The following is a 23,675-nucleotide window of genomic DNA, read 5'->3' as shown; positions in this document are numbered from 1 at the left end:
CTTATTGCAGTCATTTTGTGACGGCTTAAGAAGTTACATAAATGATGTCTTTAGGCTGTGCAATTAGAAATACATCTTTATGACTTGTATTTACATGATATCGGGCTTTTCACTCAGTCATTTGTTTCGAGCTTCTGTCATGTGTTGTCTAATATTAATTAATATATCTATGTCATATGTTATTGATATTGCCAATGATACAAACCAAAGACATATGACGTAGATATATTAATATTATGTGACACTTGACCGAAGCTCGAAACAAATGACAATCGATGAAAAGCCCTATTCAATAGGGCATTTTATTCACAGTCATTTGTTTCGAGCTTCTGTCATGTGTCACATAATATTAATATATCTACGTCGTACGTTATTGGTATATACCAATGATACAAACCAAAGACGTATGACGTAGATACATTAATATTATGTGACTCATGACACAAAGCTCGAAACAAATGACAGTCGATGAAAAGCCCTATTGGCGTCTGCATATCAGGATCCGGTAATACTGTATTATTTATCTATGATCAGGATATTGCTGGGTGTACACAAGTAAACAACACTTTTTTGATTAAAAGGTTTATTTCATTAAATCAAAACTTACATGGATACAATTTAAATATAGTATTTTTACTACAAAAACGTTATTACGTAGGTCAAAATTTTTGACGTAAGAGAACTGTCAAAGCATTAGAATGTGACTTTTCATTATTGCCGTGTTTATAATAAACATAGCAATAATGAAAAGTCACATTCTAATGTTTTGACAGTTCTCTTACGTCAAAAATTTTGACCTACGTAATAACGTTTTTGTAGTAAAAATACTATAAGATATTTTTTCTATTTAAGGCAATATAATATAAGATATATATTTTAGTATAACCGTTGATTGATAAATACGGAAAGATACGAAAGCCTATGCATTATTTTGTTGTCTTTAAAACCTGCCCGTATAGTGGCGCGCCTAGCTTAAATTTGTTGGAACTAGCCTTAGAGGGAAGTGTAAAATTCTCCCTACTCAAGGAACTAGCCAAGAACACGCGGTTATTTTGCGTGGCCCGTATTCAAAATTTTAACGCAGCAGTCACTATCATATTAATTTGTATTATTTTTTTTTTGTTTTTGTTTCTGCAAAAATGTTGAAAATATAAATTGACTATAGAGTTTTTTTTTCACTAGTCTTGACCTCACAAGTAAATAAGTTAATTTCGAGTTATTTGCGAGTGAATATATTCATTTCTCAAAAAATAGTACTTTTTTAGACGGATTTTCGCAAATAACTTAAAAAGGAAGTATTTCACCAAAAAAAAACATTCATAGCAAAAACACAGCTTATCAAAAAGGGAAAAAATATGTTTTATATAAATATGACATATGAAGTCGTAGACCCAGTAAAAGCAGAGTTGTAGCTAATGAAAAGTGGGTTCTTATTATTTGTCAAATTCAAAATTGAATATTTCTACATAAAATAACCAAAAAATTAAGAACTTTTCGGGGAAAACTCATCATAACTTTTTTAAAAAGTTTAAAAACAGCTTTATTTTTTTGAGTTTCTAGTATCAGAAGTAAACAAGTTGCGCATAAAATAAAGTTGATCCCTTTTTTTTGTAAAAAAAATGCTTTTTCACGCTTCTTTAAAACTATCTTTTACAAAAAAGGACCAACTTTATTTTCAGCGTAACGTGCTTACTTTAATGCTAGAAACTTTTTTAAAAACAAAGCTTTTTTAAACACTTTAAAAAAGTTGCGATGAGTTTTCCCAGAAATGTGCTTTATTTTTTGGTTATTTCACGTTGAAATATTCGATTTGGATTTGACGAATAAGAACTTACTTTTCATTAGCTACAACTCTGCTTCTACTGAGTATAAAGACTTGATACAGACATTTTTTTAAATTTTTTATAAACTATATTTTTATTGAATACTTTTTTCGATAAAATACTTAGTTATTGTGTTATTTGCGTAAAACCATCTAAAAACGTGTTTTTTTTTTGTTAAAAAACGAACATATTCACTCGCAAATAACTCGAAAAGTATTAGCTTAGTGAAAAAACTCAATAGAACAAAACTTGCTACAATATAATCAGTTTATCCACTTGATAGATACTAGATAGTATTAGACTTATTGTTATTATAGCTACCTAGCCTTATACAAAGTGGGTTTAGAAAGTCCACATCTACATTAGACAACCTAGTGGATATTGAATCTGTAATTCATGGGTCATTTGGATGTCATCAAGTATGTTTGGCTTATGGCTATCTTTTATTATATTTTATAATGCGTGCCATTTGGGGATTAGATGTAAGAATTCTTTGAAGTTGGTCAATTCCAGGAAATATAAAATTTATTAGTAATTTCCTATATAGATGAAACTTATTCGAATAGATAACGTTCTTTTAGACTCAAAAATCCAATTAAACGACATTCCTCAATGGTCTACTCGTTGCACTTTTCCTTATTGCCATCAATGACATCGCTAAATCACTTAACCCACTAGTCATTTAGAAATTAGAGAATTGGTCGAACACTACTGGCCTAGAATTTTCTCCCACTAAAACGAAAACAATAATCTTTAGTAAAACTCGAAAGAAGCACATTATACTACCAAAAATCTACCTAAAGAATTTCTTCTTCTTCTTCTTTTTTATATAGGTAGTACTGCCTGTTTTTCTTCAATGGTGCCTTTCATTCTGCCCCTAAGTTGTCATTCCATCTTTTCCTTGGGCGTCCTATACTTCTTCTGCCTAACGGTGACTTGTCCCTGGCTATTCTTACTATCTTTGATTCAGACATCCTGCTTATGTGTTCATTCCACTCTTCTTTTCTATTCTTTACCCAGGTATTTATATTGCCTACCCCACATATGCATCTGATTTCCTGACTTCTTACCCTATCCCGTAGTCCTTTTCCAGCAATCCTTCTTAAGATCTTCATTTCGTTGGTCTCCAGACGTCTTTGTATTTTGCTTGCATCTGGTCTTGTTTCGGCAGTGTAAGTCATAACTGGTCTAATAACTTCAGTCAAATGACTTATATATTCGGTCCTTTGTTTCCACTCTAAGATGTTTGTTTTTCCAAATTGTGTCGTTTAGGCATCCGGCCGTTCTACTGGCTTTAATTATTAGTCTTTAACCTCTTCTTCGATATTATTGTCGGCTGATAGATTAATTCCCAGGTATTTACTTTTATTGTCTAAGTCCAATTTGCATCTTATTGGTTCTTTGGATATTACTAAGCTTTTTGTTTTTTGGGCTGATATTTTCATATTCATTTCTTTTGCGTTAATGTTGAATTCGTGCAGTAATCTTTGTAGGTCGTCTTCGCACTCTTCTACTAACACGGTGTCATCAGCGTAACAGAGTATTTTTATCTCTTTATCGCCTATTTTTTACCCTCTTTTTTTCTTCACTTGTTCTATTATTGCATCCAGCGTTATGTTAAACAGTAGAGGGCTTAGTGAATCTCCTTGCTGGATTCCTGTGTTTGCTTCTATATGGGTTCTGTTATTATTCCATTGACTTTCATTCCTATTTTATTTCGTACGTAAATGTTTTCTATCAGTTTTATAATATCCAGTGGTAAATTTTTTTCATATAGTAGGTGTATCACATCTTTTAATTGTATTCTATCAAACGCTTTCTCTAGGTATATAAAACAGAAAAACCCGCGCTTGTTATATTCTAATGATTTTTCCGCTATTTCTCTTATCACAAAAACTGCATCGTTATGATCTTCCACTTCTAAATCCTTGTTGTTAAACCGATATATTTATGCACGCCATTATTTTCTTCATCAGTATTTTAGTTGTGAGTTTCAGTATAGTGCTCTACTGGGGTCTGCCCTATCACTTTTCTTAAATAACGCTATCATCTGAGTGGTACTCCATTCTTCTGGAATTCTTCCTGTATTTATTATTTTACTTATCAGGATATTCAGTTCTTTGTGAAGTCTCTCTCGTCCGTATTTTAAAAGTTCTTAGCTATTCAATCTTTCCCTGGTGCTTTTCGATTTTTCATCTGTTTTAAGGCGTTTGTTATATCTTCCTCTTTAATTTCTGTTTGCTCATCCGATTCTAATCCTGGTTTTCCAGTTCTTCATGATTAGCTGTTTGATACAGGTTTTCTAGGTAAGTTGTCCATGTATTTGTATCAATATGTTTTACTTCTATCAATTCCTTCATCTCTGCTGTTTGACCTCTTATCATTTTCCACATTTCGTTTTGCATCCCGTATAAGTCGTGCTCCATCTCTTTTGAAAATGCTTACCATTGTTCTGTTTTCTTCCTTCTTACTATTGAGTTTAACTCATTTCAAACTCTTTTATATTCTTCATATGTTTGTCTCGTTCTTTTGAATTTGTATTCTAGCTAGATTTTCTTTTTTTCTTGGCATTTTATTTTTATTTCTTCACAGATCCATGGTGTTCTCCTTTTCTTTCGTATACGTTTACTTATCTTACGTTCTCCAAGTGCGTCCGTTACTGCCATTTTGATATTATCTCTAATCTTTCTCCAACTTTCTTCTATGTCTTCATCTGGTGTTATGTAGTTTTCGTTCAGTACTTTTTGCAGTCTTTTCTGGTATAGATCTCGTGTTGACAAGTCTTGTAGCTGTTCTACCGTTATTCTTGTCTCACATTTAATAGGGTCTTTTTTCCTGTTTTTTTGTAGATGTATTCTGATTTTTCCAAGTACTAGGTTGTGATCACTTCCGATATTAGCTGCACTTAAACATCTTATGTCTAGTACTTGAGAATGATGGATGTTTCTGTTTTTCAATATATAATCAATATCGGATCTGTGTGGTCTTGTATATATAATCAATATATAATCAATATATAATCAATATCGGATCTGTGTGGTCTTTTGAATGTATATTTTTGTTGATCTAATAAGTGGTTCCTAAAGAGTTTACAATAAATTATTCAGAATTGATTAACTTCTTGGGAATAAAACTGGATAATCGTCTATCTTGGTAAGACAATATACACTCACTCCGACAGTCAGTTCAAACGGGCTCAACTTAATGAAAAATATCTCTCATAAACAATGGGATGCCGACTTCCAAACTCTTATGACTGTTCACTGAAAGTTGGGTTTCAACCTGAGATACAAACAATACGCTAAAGTATTACGTTTGGCTTGTTCTCTTGTATGGAATGAAAGCATGGATAATAAAGGCCAGGTCCTAACAGGCTTGAAGTCTTTGAAATGAGGTGCCTGCACCGAATGCTTAAAATATCATGGACATACTTAGGGACATATTGCGAGGAGAACGATATACTTGTCGGCAACTGGAACTCGAAGGAAACATAGAGGGTAAGAGAGGTCTAGAAAAAGATGTCATGGCTGGGTAATATTCGCCAAATGATATTAATGAAATTACTCTTAATAGAATAATGTAATCGTGACTATCTAATATCTCACCTGACAATACAACGCACGGTGGACGCCTACGCAGAAATACACGGCGCCTTTAAGAAGTAAAGTTAATAATAAATAATTCAATAATTATACTTATATTAGTCACTATTTTCCCCCCTAACTCGGAAAATATCGACCGCACGAAAAAACTTGGAAGAAATTGTAGGAAATCGCGATTGCAACAATTTACGAGTCCTTACCATTTTTCTCTCGAAGAGTTTAAAGTGGCCGAGCGGGTTATTAAGTCAATTTCATTTAAGTAAATACGGTTGCAATATCTCCAAACAAAATATACAATAATCAGAAGAGACTGTAATTAACGAAAATAACTACCTAATTTTGTATCGAGATTATGAGGCAAATAAGAAATTTACAATATCTAAAATCACCCAGTGAGTATTTTTCTCGTTAAATAAATTTTTTATTAAATAAATTATATTATATATATTATATAAAATTATTAAATAAACTTTAGAATATTCAATGATTTGTTTCAAGAATTCAAATTAAAAGACAAATTACAACCACAATTATTCTTGCTAATTGAAAAACGAGTTTTTAGAAAGTAATACATAGGTACACTCCAATAATTATTTTAAAGATTGCCATTGTTATCGTTGAATGAAAACTCAAATTTAAATGCATCAAAAGAAATAAATAATTTTTATTATAATCCGTTCGACCCGACCGACCCCAAATTCCGATAACCAAAGCTACCTGAATACGTCTCATCGTTGTCTCAGGTAAATTCGATCTCGTACCTAGAAAGCTGCTAACGCCATCTATTTCTAAAACCACTGGTGTCGTACATAAATGCTCATTTTGTTTCGTATCTTCCAGTAAATTTATCAGTCAACGGTATAACTCTCCTACATTGGGTGCGTTCACCAGACCAGTGCGCTACGTCAGCGCTCTGCAACTGTTTAAGATTTTTCTGGTGAACGTCATGTCAATTTAGGCTAAACTTCAACGTGTTGACGAAGCGGTCGCCATTTTATTGAACGTAGTATTTGTATCGCTTCAATATTGAACGTGTTTAAGAAATATATTGTAATGGCGCGATTATTTGAAAATATTTATTTTACAATGGTTTTAATTATAAAGTAATTGAAAATTAGGAGATACATAATTGTATATGCTCACGAAATTGTAAATCTGTGTATTAAGGAACAATATTTTCAACATAATTCATATTTACGTGATAATTATTATTTATTTATGGTGGGTCATCCAATGGTTCTGCTCTGCCAAGTCCAGCACAGCCAGCAGCACCAAAAATTATTTCTTGTTTATTTCATTATCAAACATCAATAAAGGTAGTATATTATCCATTTTTGAATTAAATTTGTTTAAGATACGTCCAATTTATCGTTGAAGGATAAGTATAATAAATCAACAAAAACAACGAATCTCGTTTTAGGTTAGGTTCATACATAGAACGAAAAAAACAACTATGAAAGTGTCAAACGGAAAAATACCATTCACCAGACTAAACGTAGTTTTAAAGCGCTGCAACATAGCTGTTTAGTTGAAACTTAAACCGATTATTTCTGGTGAACGCAGCCATTAACAAGCTTTAACACATTCAGTGGCCATGACTTATGGGTAGCATCACGAAGGTTTTACGGAAGATACTGACGACACATAAGTTATGTGAGTAGTACTGTGTAACTAAATAAATGATTTAAGTATGTGGTACCAGCCAAGTGGAGCTTGTTCGAGATAAGCACCAAACATGTTAATCTGGTCATGCACAGAGACTTATACTATAATGTGTTATATCTCATATTGCTCACTATTGTAATGAGTGAGCCTGCATACACGAACTAAAATATATTATTATGGTTCTGTGTATGCAGGCTCACTCATTACTACTGTAGTGAACAATATGAGATGTAATATTATGAGATATACCTATTATATATTATGGTATAGCTCTCCATGAGTGCCAAGTTTTAAACTTAACTGATAACAACTAATGGATACCCTTTTATCCAAAATTTTATGAAAATTTTGAATGGTCATATTGGTATTAATTCCACAACCCCTTCCTATAACAATAGGCCCATTGTTGGATGGTACTGCAGTAGTTCTACTGGAAATACTTACTAAAATTGTATGTATCTGCATCACCTAGAAGTCTACCCAAAAAGCTATTAATACTCTCTAAACCATCATTAATACATCTTGTATACATAATAGGATTTTTTTCAGAATCAGATATTTTATTAAGATTTACTTACCATGCCCTATCTATGTGCCAGGCACTTAACAGTCTATTAGGAGCAATACCCATTACATTTGACGAGGCATTGTAAAAGGTGTCACTTATGCCTGATATGAAAGCATTTGACTATACATATAATACCAACACAGACATGTATTTAAAAAAATTGGTAAATTAAAGTAGGTATCTTTTCTATTTGAAAATAAGAAAGCAGTACAAAATCCATTCCCAAATTCATCTTTTACTAATACTGTCAATAAGTTCAAAGTCATAGGAATTGAGCCCATGAGTTCCATCGATTGCGATAAAGGATTTACCAAACTTAATTAACATTTCCTTTTGGCACAGTATTAAGGAAAATAAGACAAAAATCATAAATGTTAAATTCAGAATGAATATCCATTAGTATGCCCTGTTGTTTGTAAAATAATATTGGACATGAGTCTGTAAGCATTCAACCCAAAAATAAACACTGGTTGCATCATCATTGTACATATACCCATCTTTCAAATCAATGCCATAAGAGAGTTTAATGTTTGTGATATCTTTTCTTGTAAGTAAATCAATTCTTTTTAATTCGCCTCCTATGCTATTATGCTATCCTGAACAGTCTGAAGTTTACTAAAAAAGTAAAATATAGGTATAGGAGAATCAAACACACTAGTTTGAAATTGTAAACTGTAGTAAATATTCATGAGTAATATTTAAAAAGTGGTTTAGTGGTAACATTCTTGTTTTAAATTATATTGTGTATATCGACGGCGGAAAGGCAGGACCTCATAACTGAAAAATTTGTATAAAATGAGTTACTTCGGTTTTCGCTTTAGAATAAGTGTATCAGCACCTATTAAACAGCTTTTAGAGCTGGGAAAGCCTTCCGGAAACTTTCCCAGCTGTAATCGCTGTTTAATAGCTGCCGTTACACTTATTCTAAAGCGAAAACTGAAGTAACTCATGTTATAAAAATTTTTCAGTTACGAAGTCCTGTCTTTCCGCCGTCGATATGCAAATATTTTACTTACATTTTGGAAGAAAGTCCCAAAATAAACTTTGAAGAGATATTTATCTGATTTTGGTATTTATGTAAGTGCTCTATATCATCCTCATGCCCGTAATGTGTTTTAAAATAGTTTCAATATTTTTAGATACTATTATTCGACTAGTACACCAAATAAACATTTTGCAGGATCCTTGGGATTTTAAAGCTCTTTCTCTATCTTGTTTTGTAAAATAATTTTTTGAGGATCACATACATATACATTCATAATAAGATGTTTCATGTTCTTGTACTCTTGTTCTCTTCCTGTGCCATCATCCATACAGTGCAAATCTAAAAAAACAACATAACAGGTGATTACATGGGCAGTTATACTACTTACAGCTTACTTTGTATCTAATCTATTATCTAGTATTAATCTATTAGTATCTACCTACATAAAACTATCTTTTAAATCTAAATTTTTGATATCAACATCAACCTTAATACTTAAAAAATAAATAATAATGTGGAAGTTACACGTACCTACCTAAAAGTTTTTGAATTGCAATTTTATCAACTGGAAAAGACTGCAACATAATGAGTTTGAAATTATGACACAGCACAATATTTATTGTTTCAATTTACATGTAAATAAAATAATAATAATCCTAATCACTTGTAAAAGTAAGGTTAAGATTTTTGACTTGAGAAAACAGAACTGTCAAATTTAAAACCAAACTGCTATAAAATTTTAAAATTCCCGCTAAAAGGAATCTGGCAACATTGCCGTCGTTTGCTGGACATTTAATCTCTCCCTGTGTGTAATTGGTCACACACACACACGTGCTCGTATCAACCCCAGCCCCGGGGGACATGTGTGTTCCAATGGAAAAGTGGGACCCACATGTCCGAAGATCAAACCGGTCACACTCCGTAATGGAGTGGTACCTATCTGACCTCCAAGCTATACCACCACACCTCCCCATCGAAAGACATACGACATACCGAATGTGGAGGCGTTGAACAACGTTACTTTGGATGCCCTGGGTAATGGGACATCCTCTGTATTACTTCATGTGGTTAATCTACCTGATTTTAGGGGTAGCTAGAAGAGCTTTTCTCCCTATTAATGACTTAGTTAATTTGTTACTTTACTTTGGACTTGTGTCCTAAAAAAAATGTTTTACGGACATCAAGGCACCGATCTAAATCGGTGTCTCGCTGTCCAGACCGTGTGTGCTCGATTTTGTAATTGGTCCAACCTCAGGCAAGTTTACTTCACTGTTAAAAAATTTTGACACTAATGACATTTATAAAATTTTATGACACTATTGGCATTTCATAGGTTATTTAAGTTATATCAGCGATTTTTTGTATTTTCTGCGTTATTCCTTTAATTTTTAGATTTTTACTCTGTTTTTATATAAAAAACAGTTGTTTTTAGCATTCTTGAGCGACGTATTAGTATAATATAATATTTTTGATTACCGTCAAAGGATGTTATGATCAACCAAAAAAGATGTATTTGGTGATATTTCTAGTGACTTTCTTGGATGTGAATCTGTCTTTTTAGTTTACTCCTCTTGGTTTAAAAACAAAGCTTAGTCTAAAAATAGAAAATAGACGGTTTCGTTTTGATTTAAATCTGTCTCCTGCCATCCCCCGATAGCTATTTCTAGGTCTACCCGTTGTCAAGGAGGCTATGCAAGAAGACAAATTTACATCAAAACTTCCGATCTTCTCGGTATAAAATAAAACTATTTATACCGTAGTAAGGTTAGAACGCCCTCTAACGGGGAATAAGTGAAATAAATGTCGACACGATTTAAGTTCTCTGTTAACCCAGATATGAAAATTCAAAAGGCGCCGCTAGGAAAATATTCCAACATGCGATCTCAGAGAACTCATACGAAATGAGTCCTATATACCTACTCCAACACAGAGTATGGCATTATTAGTCTAGTCGCAACATTGGGGGTCCCGTGGACACTTTTAGTCCGCCGCGACTAGTCGCGATTACTCAAAATGTGTTCTTATTTTGTTAATAACAAAATAATTGTTTATTGGCCGAAAAGCTCGAAATGCGTTATCTACAGCTAATTTGTAGTCTTTTTCATAGTATTTTTATACGCTAAATCGATTGTCACTAGTCGTGATAGCTTAAACCACGTTCCGACTTTGTTATTAAGAGTAAACAGTTGCGATCAACAGGTAGCAACAAAATATAACTTCGGGAGATAGTATTATAAACTTTGGCAACAGTGGTAATCTTTGACATTATCTAAGATTAATATTTTGACAATATCATAGTCGCGCTAAATGGAAGTAATAGAAAACGATTTTATTATTAATAAATAGATATTTATAAAAATAAACCAACATGGGTGAAAATTTTATGTTAAGATAGGTATTTAGAAAGGTATTTGCATGAAATATCGAATAATAAAACAATAATAAATTATCATTTTTTGTTGTGAAGCGAAACAAATTTCGATTTTCGCATCATTTTGGCACGGTTTTTAATGGACTTTTTCTTGCAAGGTTTCACTTTATTTTTCGTTTGATTTACTTTTTCCATTTTGTTAAACTATTGATAATATTTTTAGAATAAAAAATCCTCCTAAAACTTTATATACTCGCATTAGAATTCGAAATATTTTTACGTAAAATATACTTACCTACCTACATGTAACTAAAACTCACAATTAACAACAATCTATTCTTTCAAAGAGGCCAACAATTTATACAAAAACAACAAATATATAATAAATTAACTATCAATAAACACTACTTTCCTATGAAACAACAAAAACGAATTCTTAAATTAACACACTACTGCACTGAACAGATATCGACAAAGATGACAGAACAGATTAGAGAAAATCTGACGCAGGTTTGTCAAAATGACAGTGATAATTTCTTTCTGTTGCCTAATTAGTTATTTAGTTATAATATGTTCGATTTCTTGTTAGAAATAAAAAATTTTAGTAGTTCCAAGATTACACAAAATCTAGGCATGGGATAAAAAAGTTTATTTGAAGAAAGTTTTTTTTCTTCTTAATGGCGGTACAGGCTCCTTTTTTCAATATTTTATATAGTTATAGAGTAATTTCCACGTACTTACATATTTCTGAAATTGGGCTCTGTACCGCCATTCTTTATTATATTACGAATATGTGTGCCAAATATCTCGACAAAATATTCAAAATTAGAGCCGCAATCTTGGAACGCGTTTGTTGCTACCTGTTGATCGCTACTGTAGCCTCTTAATAAATTATTGCAAAAATAACGATTTATAGTACGTTTACTCACGGTTTTTGCTCTAAATTTTAAAAAACCACTTGAAATGACATGAAATTTGGCATGCACGTAGCTAACATGTCAATAAAACAAGTGATGTTGTACCGATGTGTGCTTTTACCCTGGGGGTGAGTTTCACTCCATTTCGGGGGTGAAAAAAAACCTTTAAAATAAGTCGGAATTGGATAAACTGATTAATTCAACTTTCGTTCTATATAGTTTTTTCACTAAGTCAATACTTTTCGAGTTATTTGCGAGTGAATATGTTCATTTTTCACCAAAAAAACCAAATAACTCGAAAAGTATTGACTTAGTGCAGAAACTGTATAGAACAAAACTTGCTTAGAATTGATCAGTTTATCTACTTCCGGAATTATTTTAAAGGTTTCTTTTTCACCCCCGAAAAGGGGTGAAAGTCACCCCCAGGGTAAAAGCAGAAATCGGCACAATATCATTTGTTTTGTTTGAAATGTTAGCTACGTGTATGCCAAAATTCATGTCAATCCAAGTGATTTTTTAAAATGAGCAAAAACCGTGAGTGAACGTACTATAAACCGTTATTTTTGCAATAATTAATTAATAACAAAGTCGGAACGTGGTTTAAGCTATCACAACTAGTGACAATCGATTTAGCGTATACAAATACTGCGAAAAAGACTAAAAACTTGCTGTAGATAGCGCGTTTCGAGCTTTTCGGCGAATAAACAATTATTTTATTATTAACAAAATAAGAACATATTTTGAGTAATCGAGACTAGTCGGATTCGATTCAGCAACCAAAAATACACGAGAGGAGACCTTAACACTATCAATTTATTTACAGGGCTTCTATTAATTCCTGAAAAACGCCTAATTTTACCATAATTTGTTAATAACAATTAAACGCGCCATATTTGGGCTTCCAGACCACTTCCATTGGATTCAGCGACACAAAAAACCTATAATACCACCATCAAATCGCGGCGAACTAAAAGTGTCCACGGGACCCCATATGTTGCGACTAGACTATAATAAAAATAGAAAATAGACGGTTTCGTTTTGATTTAAATCTGTCTTCTGCCATCCCCGATAGCTATTTCTAGGTCTACTCGAGGCTATGCAAGAAGACAAATTTACATCAAAACTTCCGATCTTCTCGGTATAAAATAAAACTATTTATACAGTAGTAAGGTTAGAACGCCCTCTAACGGGGAATAAGTGAAATGAATGTCGACACGATTCAAGTTCTCTGTTAACCCAGATATGAAAATATCAAAAGGCGCTGCTAGGAAAATATTCCAATTTGCTATGTCAGAAAACCCATATAGTCCAGAAAGCCACTGCGCATCCGCTAGGAAAAATATTCTAATTCGGATTTTTTGCACAATCTTACTCAAAAAGGACTCCTTTTAACAAATTTGCATGTTGCCAGGACCAAAAGGTGGTCAAAAATTTTTTAAACGTTTTTTTTTTATTTTTTCCTAAAATTATTTTTTGCATGGAAAAAAGTTTTTTAGGTTTTTTGGATCATCCCAAACAGAAAAGGTCTTTAGTGACTTTTCTCTAAAAATGATAGTTTTTGACAAATAAGCGATTAAAAATTGAAAAATTGAGAAATCGGCTATTTTTAACCCTCAAAAACTATGTGAAAAACTGAAAATTTGAATATTGCCAAGGTAGGTAAATATTATTTAAACATCGATTGATGAAATCCCGAGGAGTTTTTTGCAATACAATATTCAAAACTCCTTTGTTTTTTAATTGCTAATCAAGCGTGCGCGACACTATTTTCCACCGACAGTATGGTGCAAATGAAAGAAATAAATTCGTTATTTCGTAAACCGGCGACTTTAAGGAAAAATCCCGAAACAAGTTTTTATTTTTAAGTTATGATATTGTGGCATATATGGTATACTAGTGACGTCATCCATCTGGACGTGATGACGTAATCGATGATTTTTTTAAATAAGAATAGTGGTCGTGTGCTAGCTCATTTGAAAGGTTCTTCAATTATCTATTCAGTAATATAAACATTTACATAATTATTTATACAGGGTGTAAATGTTTACATTACTGTATAGAGAATTGAAGAACCTTTCAAATGAGCTACCACACGACCCCTATTCTCATTTTAAAAAATCATCGATTACGTCATCACGCCCCGACGGATGACGTCACTAGTATACCATATACGCTCCGAGCTTCGCTGGTATCGCCACCTACCTACAGGATTACTAGTATAACTTTTACCGGAAATTTTCTGGACTGAAAAAGTGTTGCCTATACTCTGTGAGTTTCGCTGGTATGGCTATTATCGCCATCTAACGGTTGACTAGTGTTCCTATTTCGGCCGGAATTGTAAAGAGGACAGTGGAAAAGCAAATAATAGTTGTTTCAAACTTATTATTTAATTCTTATCGTGTAATATTTACAACGTAAAGAAGTAATTGGATTGTAATCAATAAAATTAATAGCAGTAAGTGCAGAATTTATTATTCATTGTGATTATTTTTCAGATTTTGATTATCGTTTTGACGTTTATGTTGACAACTAATATTAGAAAAAATTTATTCTGCAAAAAAGTATAATAATTTAATATAATTATATATACTTCTTAAATATTAACTTATGAATGACAGTTAACGGCATCCTACGTTTGCTGTGATAGGTCGTTATCTTCACGCATTCAAATCTTGTTTCAGGATTGGATTGTAAAATTTCGAGAGTGTGCTAACTGATCCTTTAGCTTAAATTTTTTGTCGTTGAATTACCTTATGCTTAGCGACAGGAAAGTTGTAGAATACACAGTTACTTCGACACTCTTTAATACAATAACTTTCGTGAGACATTTAAAAGCTATAATATGCAACACTTAATTCAGAACGTCAAAAAACAAATTTCCAGTAAAGGTTTACAAACTTGTCACTACTGGCGCTCGCAAATTTTTAATTATCCCCTCTACATATGAGCTCACAGCGTATATGCCACAATATCATAACTTAAAAATAAAATCGACCTGTTTCGGGATTTTTCCTTAAAGTCGCCGGTTTACGAAATAACGAATTTATTCCTTTCATTTGCACCATACTGTCGGTGGAAAATAGTGTCGCGCATGCTTGATTAGCAATTAAAAAACAAAGGAGTTTGGAATATTGTATTGCAAAAACCTCTTCGGGATTTCATCAATCGATGTTTAAAGAATATCTTCCTACCTTGGCAACATTCAAATTTTCAGTTTTTCACATAGTTTTTGAGGGTTAAAAATGGCCGATTTCGCAATTTTTTAATTTTTAATCGCTTATTTGTCAAAAACTATCATTTTTAGAGAAAAGTCACTAAAGACCTTTTCTGTTTGGAATGATCCAAAAAACCTAAAAAACTTTTTTCCATGCAAAAAAAATAATTTTAGGAAAAAAACAAAAAAAACGTTTAAAAAATTTTTGACCACCTTTTGGTCTTGGCAACATGCAAATTTGTTAAAAGGAGTCCTTTTTGAATAAGATTGTGCAAAAAATCCGAATCAGAATATTTTTCCTAGCGGATGGATGCGCAGTGGCTTTCTGGACTAATACGAAACGAGTCCTTTGTACTCCAACACAGAGTATGGCATTAATATCTATTTATTAAGCTCAACAGGCCTTGAAGGTCTAGGGCTGAAAGATTTAATTTTTGTTTACAATTAAGTACTATTACATATCTACACTCACCGGCAGAGAAAACGGGCACCCCAAAAAATGGGTCATATTTAATGTCTTGTATTTCCTAAACCTGATGTCCGATGTAAGTAATTTTTTTAATATGTTATAGCCTTATTCTTTATCAATATCGCTGTAATAATATTGTTGCTAGACAGGTACATTGTCATTGTATACAGGGTGTACGAATCAAACTGTGTTTTTTTCTCAAACTTTGGAACACCCTGTGGATTGTTCTAGCTTTTATAAAATACTGAAATTATAACCAAACTATAGCCTCAGGTTTTCTTAACATTCTGTTTTTTGATTCATTCGCTTATGTTGGATAATAAAAAAGTTAAGCACTTTAACAACTACCCCTGTTTTTCGTTAATACAGGGTGTTTTTAAATAAGTACGGCAAACTTTAAGGGGTAATTCTGCATGATAAAATAATGACAGTTTGCTTTATAAACGTATGCCCGCAAATGCTTCGTTTCCGAGATAGGGGGTGTTGAAATTGTTCTTACAAACTGACGATTTATTTATTTCTCTAAAACGGTTTGTGATATGCAAATGAAATTTGGTAGATTTTAAGAGGTAGTTATTGCGCATTTTTTGGCATACAAATAAGAATTTTATATTCACCATTGGCGTGCATACGGGTATAAATATTTTAGATATATCCCGTATGCACGCCAATGGTGAATATAAAATTCTCAATTGTATGCCAAAAAATGCGCAATAACTAGCTCTCAAAATCTACCAAATTTTATTTGCATATCACAAACCGTTTTAGAGCAATAAATAAATCGTCAGTTTGTAAGAACAATTTCAACACCCCCTATCTCAGAAACGAAGTATTTGCGGGCATAAGTTTATAAAGCAAACTGTCATTATTTTATCATGCAGAATTACCCCTTAAAGCTTGCCGTACTTATTTAAAAACACCCTGTATTAACGAAAAACAGGGGTAGTTGTTAAAGTGCTTAACTTTTTTATTATCCAACATAAGCGAATGAATCAAAAAACAGAATGTTAAGAAAACCTGAGGCTATAGTTTGGTTATAATTTCAATATTTTATAAAAGTTAAAGTGTTTAAATTTATTTATTTATTAATTTTATTATTATTCATAATAGTTGTTAAAGTGCCTAACTTTTTTATTATCCAACATAAGCGAATGAACAAAAAAACAGAATGTTAAGAAAATCTGTGGCTATAGTTGGGTTTTAATTTTAGTATTTTATAAAAGCTAGAACATTCCACAGGTTGTTCCAAAGTTTGAGAAAAAAACACAGTTTGATTCGTACACCCTGTATACAATGATAATGTAAATGTCTAGCAACAATATTATTACAACGATATTGATAAAGAATAAGAGTATAACATATTAAAAAAATTACTTAAATCGGACATCAGGTTTAGGAAATACAAGACATTAAAAATGACCCATTTTTTGGGGTGCCCGTTTTCTCTGCCGGTGAGTGTATATAATGCTATATCCTATACTACTATATACAATATTACATTTGTTTATATAAAACACTCAATACTACACTTAATATTCCTTATAGTCTTTCCATACATTTCTTCACGTCTTCCTTCCATTGTTTTCTGTCCAAAGCTTTTTCTTTCCAGTTTACAATATTACTTTTTTGTAAGTCTTCATATACGCTGTCTTTCCATCTCCTCCTTGGTCTACCTATTCTTCTTTTTTGTATTGGTTTACGTGATAAAACCATTTTTGGCATTCTTTCCTTTCCCATTCTTTCAATGTGTTCCTAAGTATCGGATTCTCTGTGCTTTGATTGACGTCGCTATTTTTGGTTCATTATATAGTAGTCTGGGCTGATTATCGGAGAATAGCATAGATATAAGAGAATAATGGAGGTGTTTTCATTAATCTAAGGAGAATAGGCCATTTTTGGGAAAATTTATTTACCAGCAATTTTATTGCTGGAATCGAATTATAAGATCCTATATATTAATATTATAGGTATGCAAAGTCCTCAGATAGTGTGCTACTTTTTTTATAAACAAAATGGCGCACGAAAATCGTGTTTTTTTCAATTATTGCTCTATAACTCCGAAGATTTTAACTTTACAACAAAAACACCCAAATAAAAATTCACCGTGATTAAATTCTGCATAGAGACGCGTTTTTTCCGATCTGCTTCGACGAAAATTTTCCTCGGAAAATGCGGATTTTCCCAACAAAATCTTTAATTTTCAAATAAGGTTTTAGATAAGTAATTATCTACCAATAATTAAATAATTTGGTGACTTAAAAGCCTTTTTGGTTTAGATTATAGTTCCAGAAGCTGATTAAAATTAAACCAATATTTTAGCAACAATTCAATTGTAAATTAATAATTTACAGTCGCAATAATAACCAAAATAATTATGATAGACTGATCAAGCTTTGAAATCTTATAAAGATGAGATGCCTATTTAATATTTTGTCGACAAAATATGAATTTTTTATTTTTTTGCATAATCTTTAAATGTTTAAAAAAAAATAGTTATAAACAAATTAACGTTTCTCAGAAAGTTTTTATTATATTATAATTTAAAAAAATAGCTAAAATGGGCATTTTAAATATCTTTAAAATGAATGCTTTAAAACTTTTTTGCAACCATTTGTAAAAAAGTTATGAAACAGCAAAGTAATCATATGATTACTACTGTGTTTATACTTTTTTAATTCTTTCAAAGCGTAGAAGTGAGTTTAAAGTACAAGCTAATTATTTACAAAAAAATATCGATTATCAGTTTAATAGTTATATTTTAATTAAAGATTATAAATATATTTTTTTGTAATTTACACGCGCGAAAGTAGAGTAACACAGTACTGTAGCTAACATTTTCACTCGGAGCGACGACCGGCCGCGTGTTGTACACTTTTAATAAATAATGCATGCTGCGTGTCAGTCGCTTCGAGTGAACATTTTAGCTCCGACTCTGTATCAGGCCTACGTTTGCGCTAAAAATTACAAAAAAAAAGTGTTTTTAATCTTTGATTAAAATATAACCATTGCAGTAATTTTTGACATTCTTTGTGAGTAATTAAGTTGTACCATAGACTCACTTTTAAGCTTTGAAACAATTAAAACTAATTATAAACAACGGAGATTTCGTATATTTACTTTGCTGTTTCATAACTTTTTTGCAAATGGTTGGAAAATTTTTTTAAAGCATTCATTTTCAAGACCTATGAAATACGCATTTTAAGTATTTTTTTTAAATTAGAATATAATGAACAATTTCTGAGAAATGTTAATTTGTTTATAACAATTTTTTTTTAAACATTTAAAGATTATGCAAAAAAATGAAAAATTTATATTTTGTCGACAAAATATTAAATAGGCATCACACCTTTATAATCTTTCTAAGTTTGATCAATGTCTCATGATTATTTTGGTTGTTATTGCGACTGTAAATTGTTAATTAACAATTGAATTGCTAAAATATTCGTTTCATTTTCACCGGCTTCTGAATTTATAATCTATAACAAGAAAGCTTTTATTTCACCAAGCTATATAATTATTGATAAATAATTACTGGCCCAAAAAATTTATTTGACAATTCGAGATTTTGTTGGGAAAACCCACATTTTCCGAGGAAAATTTTCGTCGGAGCAAATCGGGAAAAACATGTCTCTATGCAGAATTAAATTGGGGTGAATTTTTATTTGAGTGTTTTTGGTGTAAAGTTAAAATCTTCGGAGTTATAGAGCAATAATTGAAAAAAATAAGATTTGTCGGCGCCATTTTGTTTATAAAAAAAGTAGCACACTATATGCGGACTTTGCATACCTATATTAATAATATATAGGATCTTATAATTCGATTCCAGTAATAAAATTGCTGGTAAATAACCTTTCTTTGTACTTTACTAATTAGACCAGCGTATTATAACTATTTTTTTTTCAAAATTTAAAGATTATGCAAAAAAAAGAAAAATTTATATTTTGTCAATAAAATATTAAATAAGCATCTCATCTTTATAATCTTTATAAGTTTGATCAATGTATCATGATTATTTTGTTTATTATTGCGATCGTAATTTGTTAATTAACAATTGAATTGTTGCTAAAATATTCGTTTAATTTTCACCGGCTTCTGGAATTACAATCTATACCAAGAAAGCTTTGATGTCACTAAGTTATTTAATTATTGATTAATAATTACTTACCTAAAACTTTATTTGAAAATTAGAGTTTTTGTTAGGAAAATCCTCATTTTCCGAGGAAAATTTTCGTCGGAGCAAATCGTGAAAAACATATCTCTATGCAGAATTTAATTGCGGTGAATTTTTATTAAGCTGTTTTGGTTGTAAAGTTAAAATCTTCGGAGTTATAGAGCAATTATTGAAAAAAATACGATTTGTCGGCGCCATTTTGTTTATAAAAAAGTAGCACACTATCTGCGGACTTTGCATACCTCTATTATTAATATATAGGATCTTATAATTCGATTCCAGCAATAAAATTGCTGGTTTTTTAGATTCTTATTTTTGTTTTTCTTGAGACATATTTAGATTTCATTAATGGTCGCAATGCTCCATATTTTTTGTTTCCTTTTGCTATCCTTGCTTTTATCTCCCCTTCCCCATGTCCCTTTTCATCTAGTTTTACACCCAGGTAAGTAAATTCTGAAATGGCATTAATAAAAATAGAAAATAGACGGTTTCGTTTTGATTTAAATCTGTCTCCTGCCATCCCCCGATAGCTATTTCTAGGTCTACCCGTTGTCAAGGAGGCTATGCAAGAAGACAAATTTACATCAAAACTTCCGATCTTCTCGGTATAAAATAAAACTATTTATACCGTAGTAAGGTTAGAACGCACTCTAACGGGGAATAAGTGAAATGAATGTCGACACGATTCAAGTTCTCTGTTAACCCAGATATGAAAATATCAAAGGCGCCGCTAGGAAAATATTTCAACATGCGATCTCAGAGAACCCATACCAAACGAGTCCTTTGTACTCCAACACAGAGTATGGCGTTAATAAAAATAGAAAATAGACGGTTTCGTTTTGAAACGGGTAGACCTAGAAATAGCTATCAGGGGATGGCAGGAGACATATTCAAAACGAAGGATCAAAACGAAACCGTCTCATTTCTTATGGGTTCTCTGAGATCGCATGTTGGAATATTTTCCTAGCGGCGCCTTTTGATATTTTCATATCTGGGATAACAGAGAACTTGAATCGTGTCGACATTCATTTCAAAGCTTAGTCTTTTTCGATAGTATTGGTAGTGGCTGTTAGGGCAACATTATTATTAATGTTTGTTGTACTCTTGACTTTTATCTCGGTATTTTTGAGTTGATGCAGATTTCATCTTTTATTATTCTATTTCAGGATTAGGGTTTTTAGTCAGACTCCTCATTGTGCTATAGGGCTTTTCATCGATTGTCATTTGTTTCGAGCTTCTGCCATATGTTGTATAATCTGTGTATAATATTAATATACACGGATTTTACGACATATGACAGAAGCTCGAAACAAATGACTGTGAATGAAAAGCCCTATAAGTGGAGTATGGTCAGGATTTGCATTAGCTCCAGGACATGTTTTGGTTAATATTATTGTGTTATGGAATCGTTTGTTTGATACTACAAAACTCCCGATTAGGATTGTTATGTCTTGTTTTTTCAGATTTGTTATTATGTCTAATTATTGGTCAACCTTATTTAACTTCTTCATCGATGATCTCAGTTGTGGAAGCATAAATCTGAATTATATTTATATTTTATAGCAGCATAACTTGAATTAGCTCAACATAACCTGAGTTATACACATTACCTAGTACTGGTTTAGGGTATTGATTTGGAATGTTGTTCATTTGTATAACACTTTTAAGGGCACGTAAAAACTATAAGTAACTTTCTAGGCCAGAAATTGACGTGATCTTACACAACTTACAGATCTTACAATCTTATACAACTTTATTATTTTAATAGGATCCAGAGGGCGCAGCAACTCGTCCATCCAGGAACCTATTACCAGCGACGAGGAAAGATATTCGTACGAGCTCCCAAGCAGAATGCTCTCACGTAGCCGTTCCTCATTGTATGAAGAACCCCCTAGATCTACCAGAAGTTCCAGTACACAACGGTGTGAAATTAATAATCCTAATAGAGTAACGGAACAGGCTCAAGGAGCTGTTTCTGACGTAATTTATTTACCAAAGGATTATAAACCAGAATTCTTGTTGGACTCTCTTGAAAAGAGAGACCATTTTTTCTCTAAAACGTTCTGTCGCAATTATACTGATAACATTCCAAATGTTAAACCAGATGCTCAATATGCGCTCGTTCAAAACGCTTTTACCAATATGATGTTCAGTGAAAATTTGGATGACAGAAGTCGGCAGAGATCTCCGAAACTTTTACAACAATACCAAAAATCTAACCAAAGTGATTGTATCGTTACCTGTAATTATATAGATATTATTTCCTCTAGACGAATTAAGGAACTAAAAGTATTAGGCTGTCTTATTTTAGAAATATTTATGGCTAAACAATTGCGTCCAGTGGGTTCTACAGGTTCCAACGTAAATTTAGAAAATCGCCTAGCGTACTGTCTGTCGATATTTAGTAGATGTGATATACCACCTTGTATTTCGTACATTGTCAATTTGCTGTTACAACCCGAAAAAGAAGAATACTCAGCTGTAACTGATATGGGCCTACCTCCGCCCAGTGCGTCTCTACTTTTGGAACCACTCATGCATTGTACAGTTCCATTCTCCAAGCATTTTCCATACTTATACGAACTTCTGCGAAATCTTAAAGAATTTAAAAGCGTCGCTATAGAACTCAATATCTTGTACCATTTCGACTGCGACGGCCATATGTGTTCTGAATACGAAAATATAGAGAAAACCAAAATACTTTTTGCTCAAAATATAGCAGAATGTAAAGTAAAGATGTGCGCCAAACAACTGGATATACTATTAGATGAAATAGATACCAATACTGATAATGAAGTTGTTAATATTATATTACCGCATATAAAAGAACTTATCGAAGATCCCCCTACCTCTGTTTTGGCTGCTTGGTACCTTTTTGAACCTATCTCAAGAGTTTTAGGCCCACAAAAAACATCAAAATATCTGTTGGAGCCGATTTTAAAGCTATACGAAAACGAATGTGTCGATACACATCTACCATATATAAAGAAGATTGCTAAACTATATCACCACAGTTTCTTGTTGTGTTTGATGGTAAGATTGGGTTTAAAAACCTTCTTAGAAAATTTTGTGGTTCCGTTAGTAGAAGCAGTGGGAGGTTATAAAGATTATGATCTAGTGGAGTTTGTTCTACACAACCACATTGAAAAGATCGTTAAAAGGGGTTCTCACTTAAAAACGATAGAGTCAGAGCAGATGGATATCAGCGGGGGTGATGATTCTGGTTCTAATGATAATCATAGCAAAGGATTGTCAGGTAGTTTTATAGTTAATGAAGAAATATTTGAAATCGAAGAGGAAAAGAATGACGAGGATCAGATGAAGTTTCTGATGGAACATCTTCAATTGAACGTTTCTTCAGAATTGCCGTTTAATCATTCATTTGCCGAAGAAGCAGTAGAGACTACCGAAGATAACGTGAATTTAATACTTCATCTTGAGGATGAACTAAATGATTCACCAGAAGGTAAGTGTTTTTTTTAACCATTTGTGACGCGTGAGTGACTTTACTAATTTGCAGAAGCTATTTCCTTGTGGCATTTTTATAATCAACTATTTTCAATGGGAAATAAGCCACAATTTTACCAAAAAAATGATTTGATTAACGTTTCGAAGCCCAAATCGAGTTTCGTTGTCAAAATACAAAATACTGATTTTGATAAATAAAAATTTTGTATTTTGACCACGAAACCCGATTTGGGCTTCGAAACGTTAATAAAATCATTTTTTTGGTAAAATTGTGGCTTATTTCCCATTGAAAATAGTTGATTGATTTTTAAGCACTAATAGTTATTTTGAATTGACTTTATTTATTTTTAAATAAGAACATCATCATCATCATAAGTGGCTCGACAATCCGTTGTGGATCTTGGTCTGCTCGCAAAGAAATC

General features: G+C 32.2%; 1 protein-coding gene across 1 annotated transcript in view; it reads left to right on the top strand.

The window, feature by feature from the left end:
- LOC114332615 (WD repeat-containing protein 81) overlaps nucleotides 1-23,675 on the top strand; it is a 133,038-nt gene that overhangs the window by 38,463 nt on the left and 70,900 nt on the right. Inside the window, exon 5 of the mRNA XM_050646826.1 lies at nucleotides 21,554-23,251. Within this exon, the coding sequence (XP_050502783.1) occupies nucleotides 21,554-23,251 (1,698 nt within the window). The remainder of the gene's footprint in view (nucleotides 1-21,553; nucleotides 23,252-23,675) is intronic.

This window comes from Diabrotica virgifera, chromosome 3, assembly GCF_917563875.1.
Source record: "Diabrotica virgifera virgifera chromosome 3, PGI_DIABVI_V3a".
Taxonomy (NCBI): domain Eukaryota; kingdom Metazoa; phylum Arthropoda; class Insecta; order Coleoptera; family Chrysomelidae; genus Diabrotica; species Diabrotica virgifera.
The sequence above is the reverse complement of the archived record's forward strand: the minus strand, read 5'-3'. Positions and strand labels throughout refer to the sequence as shown.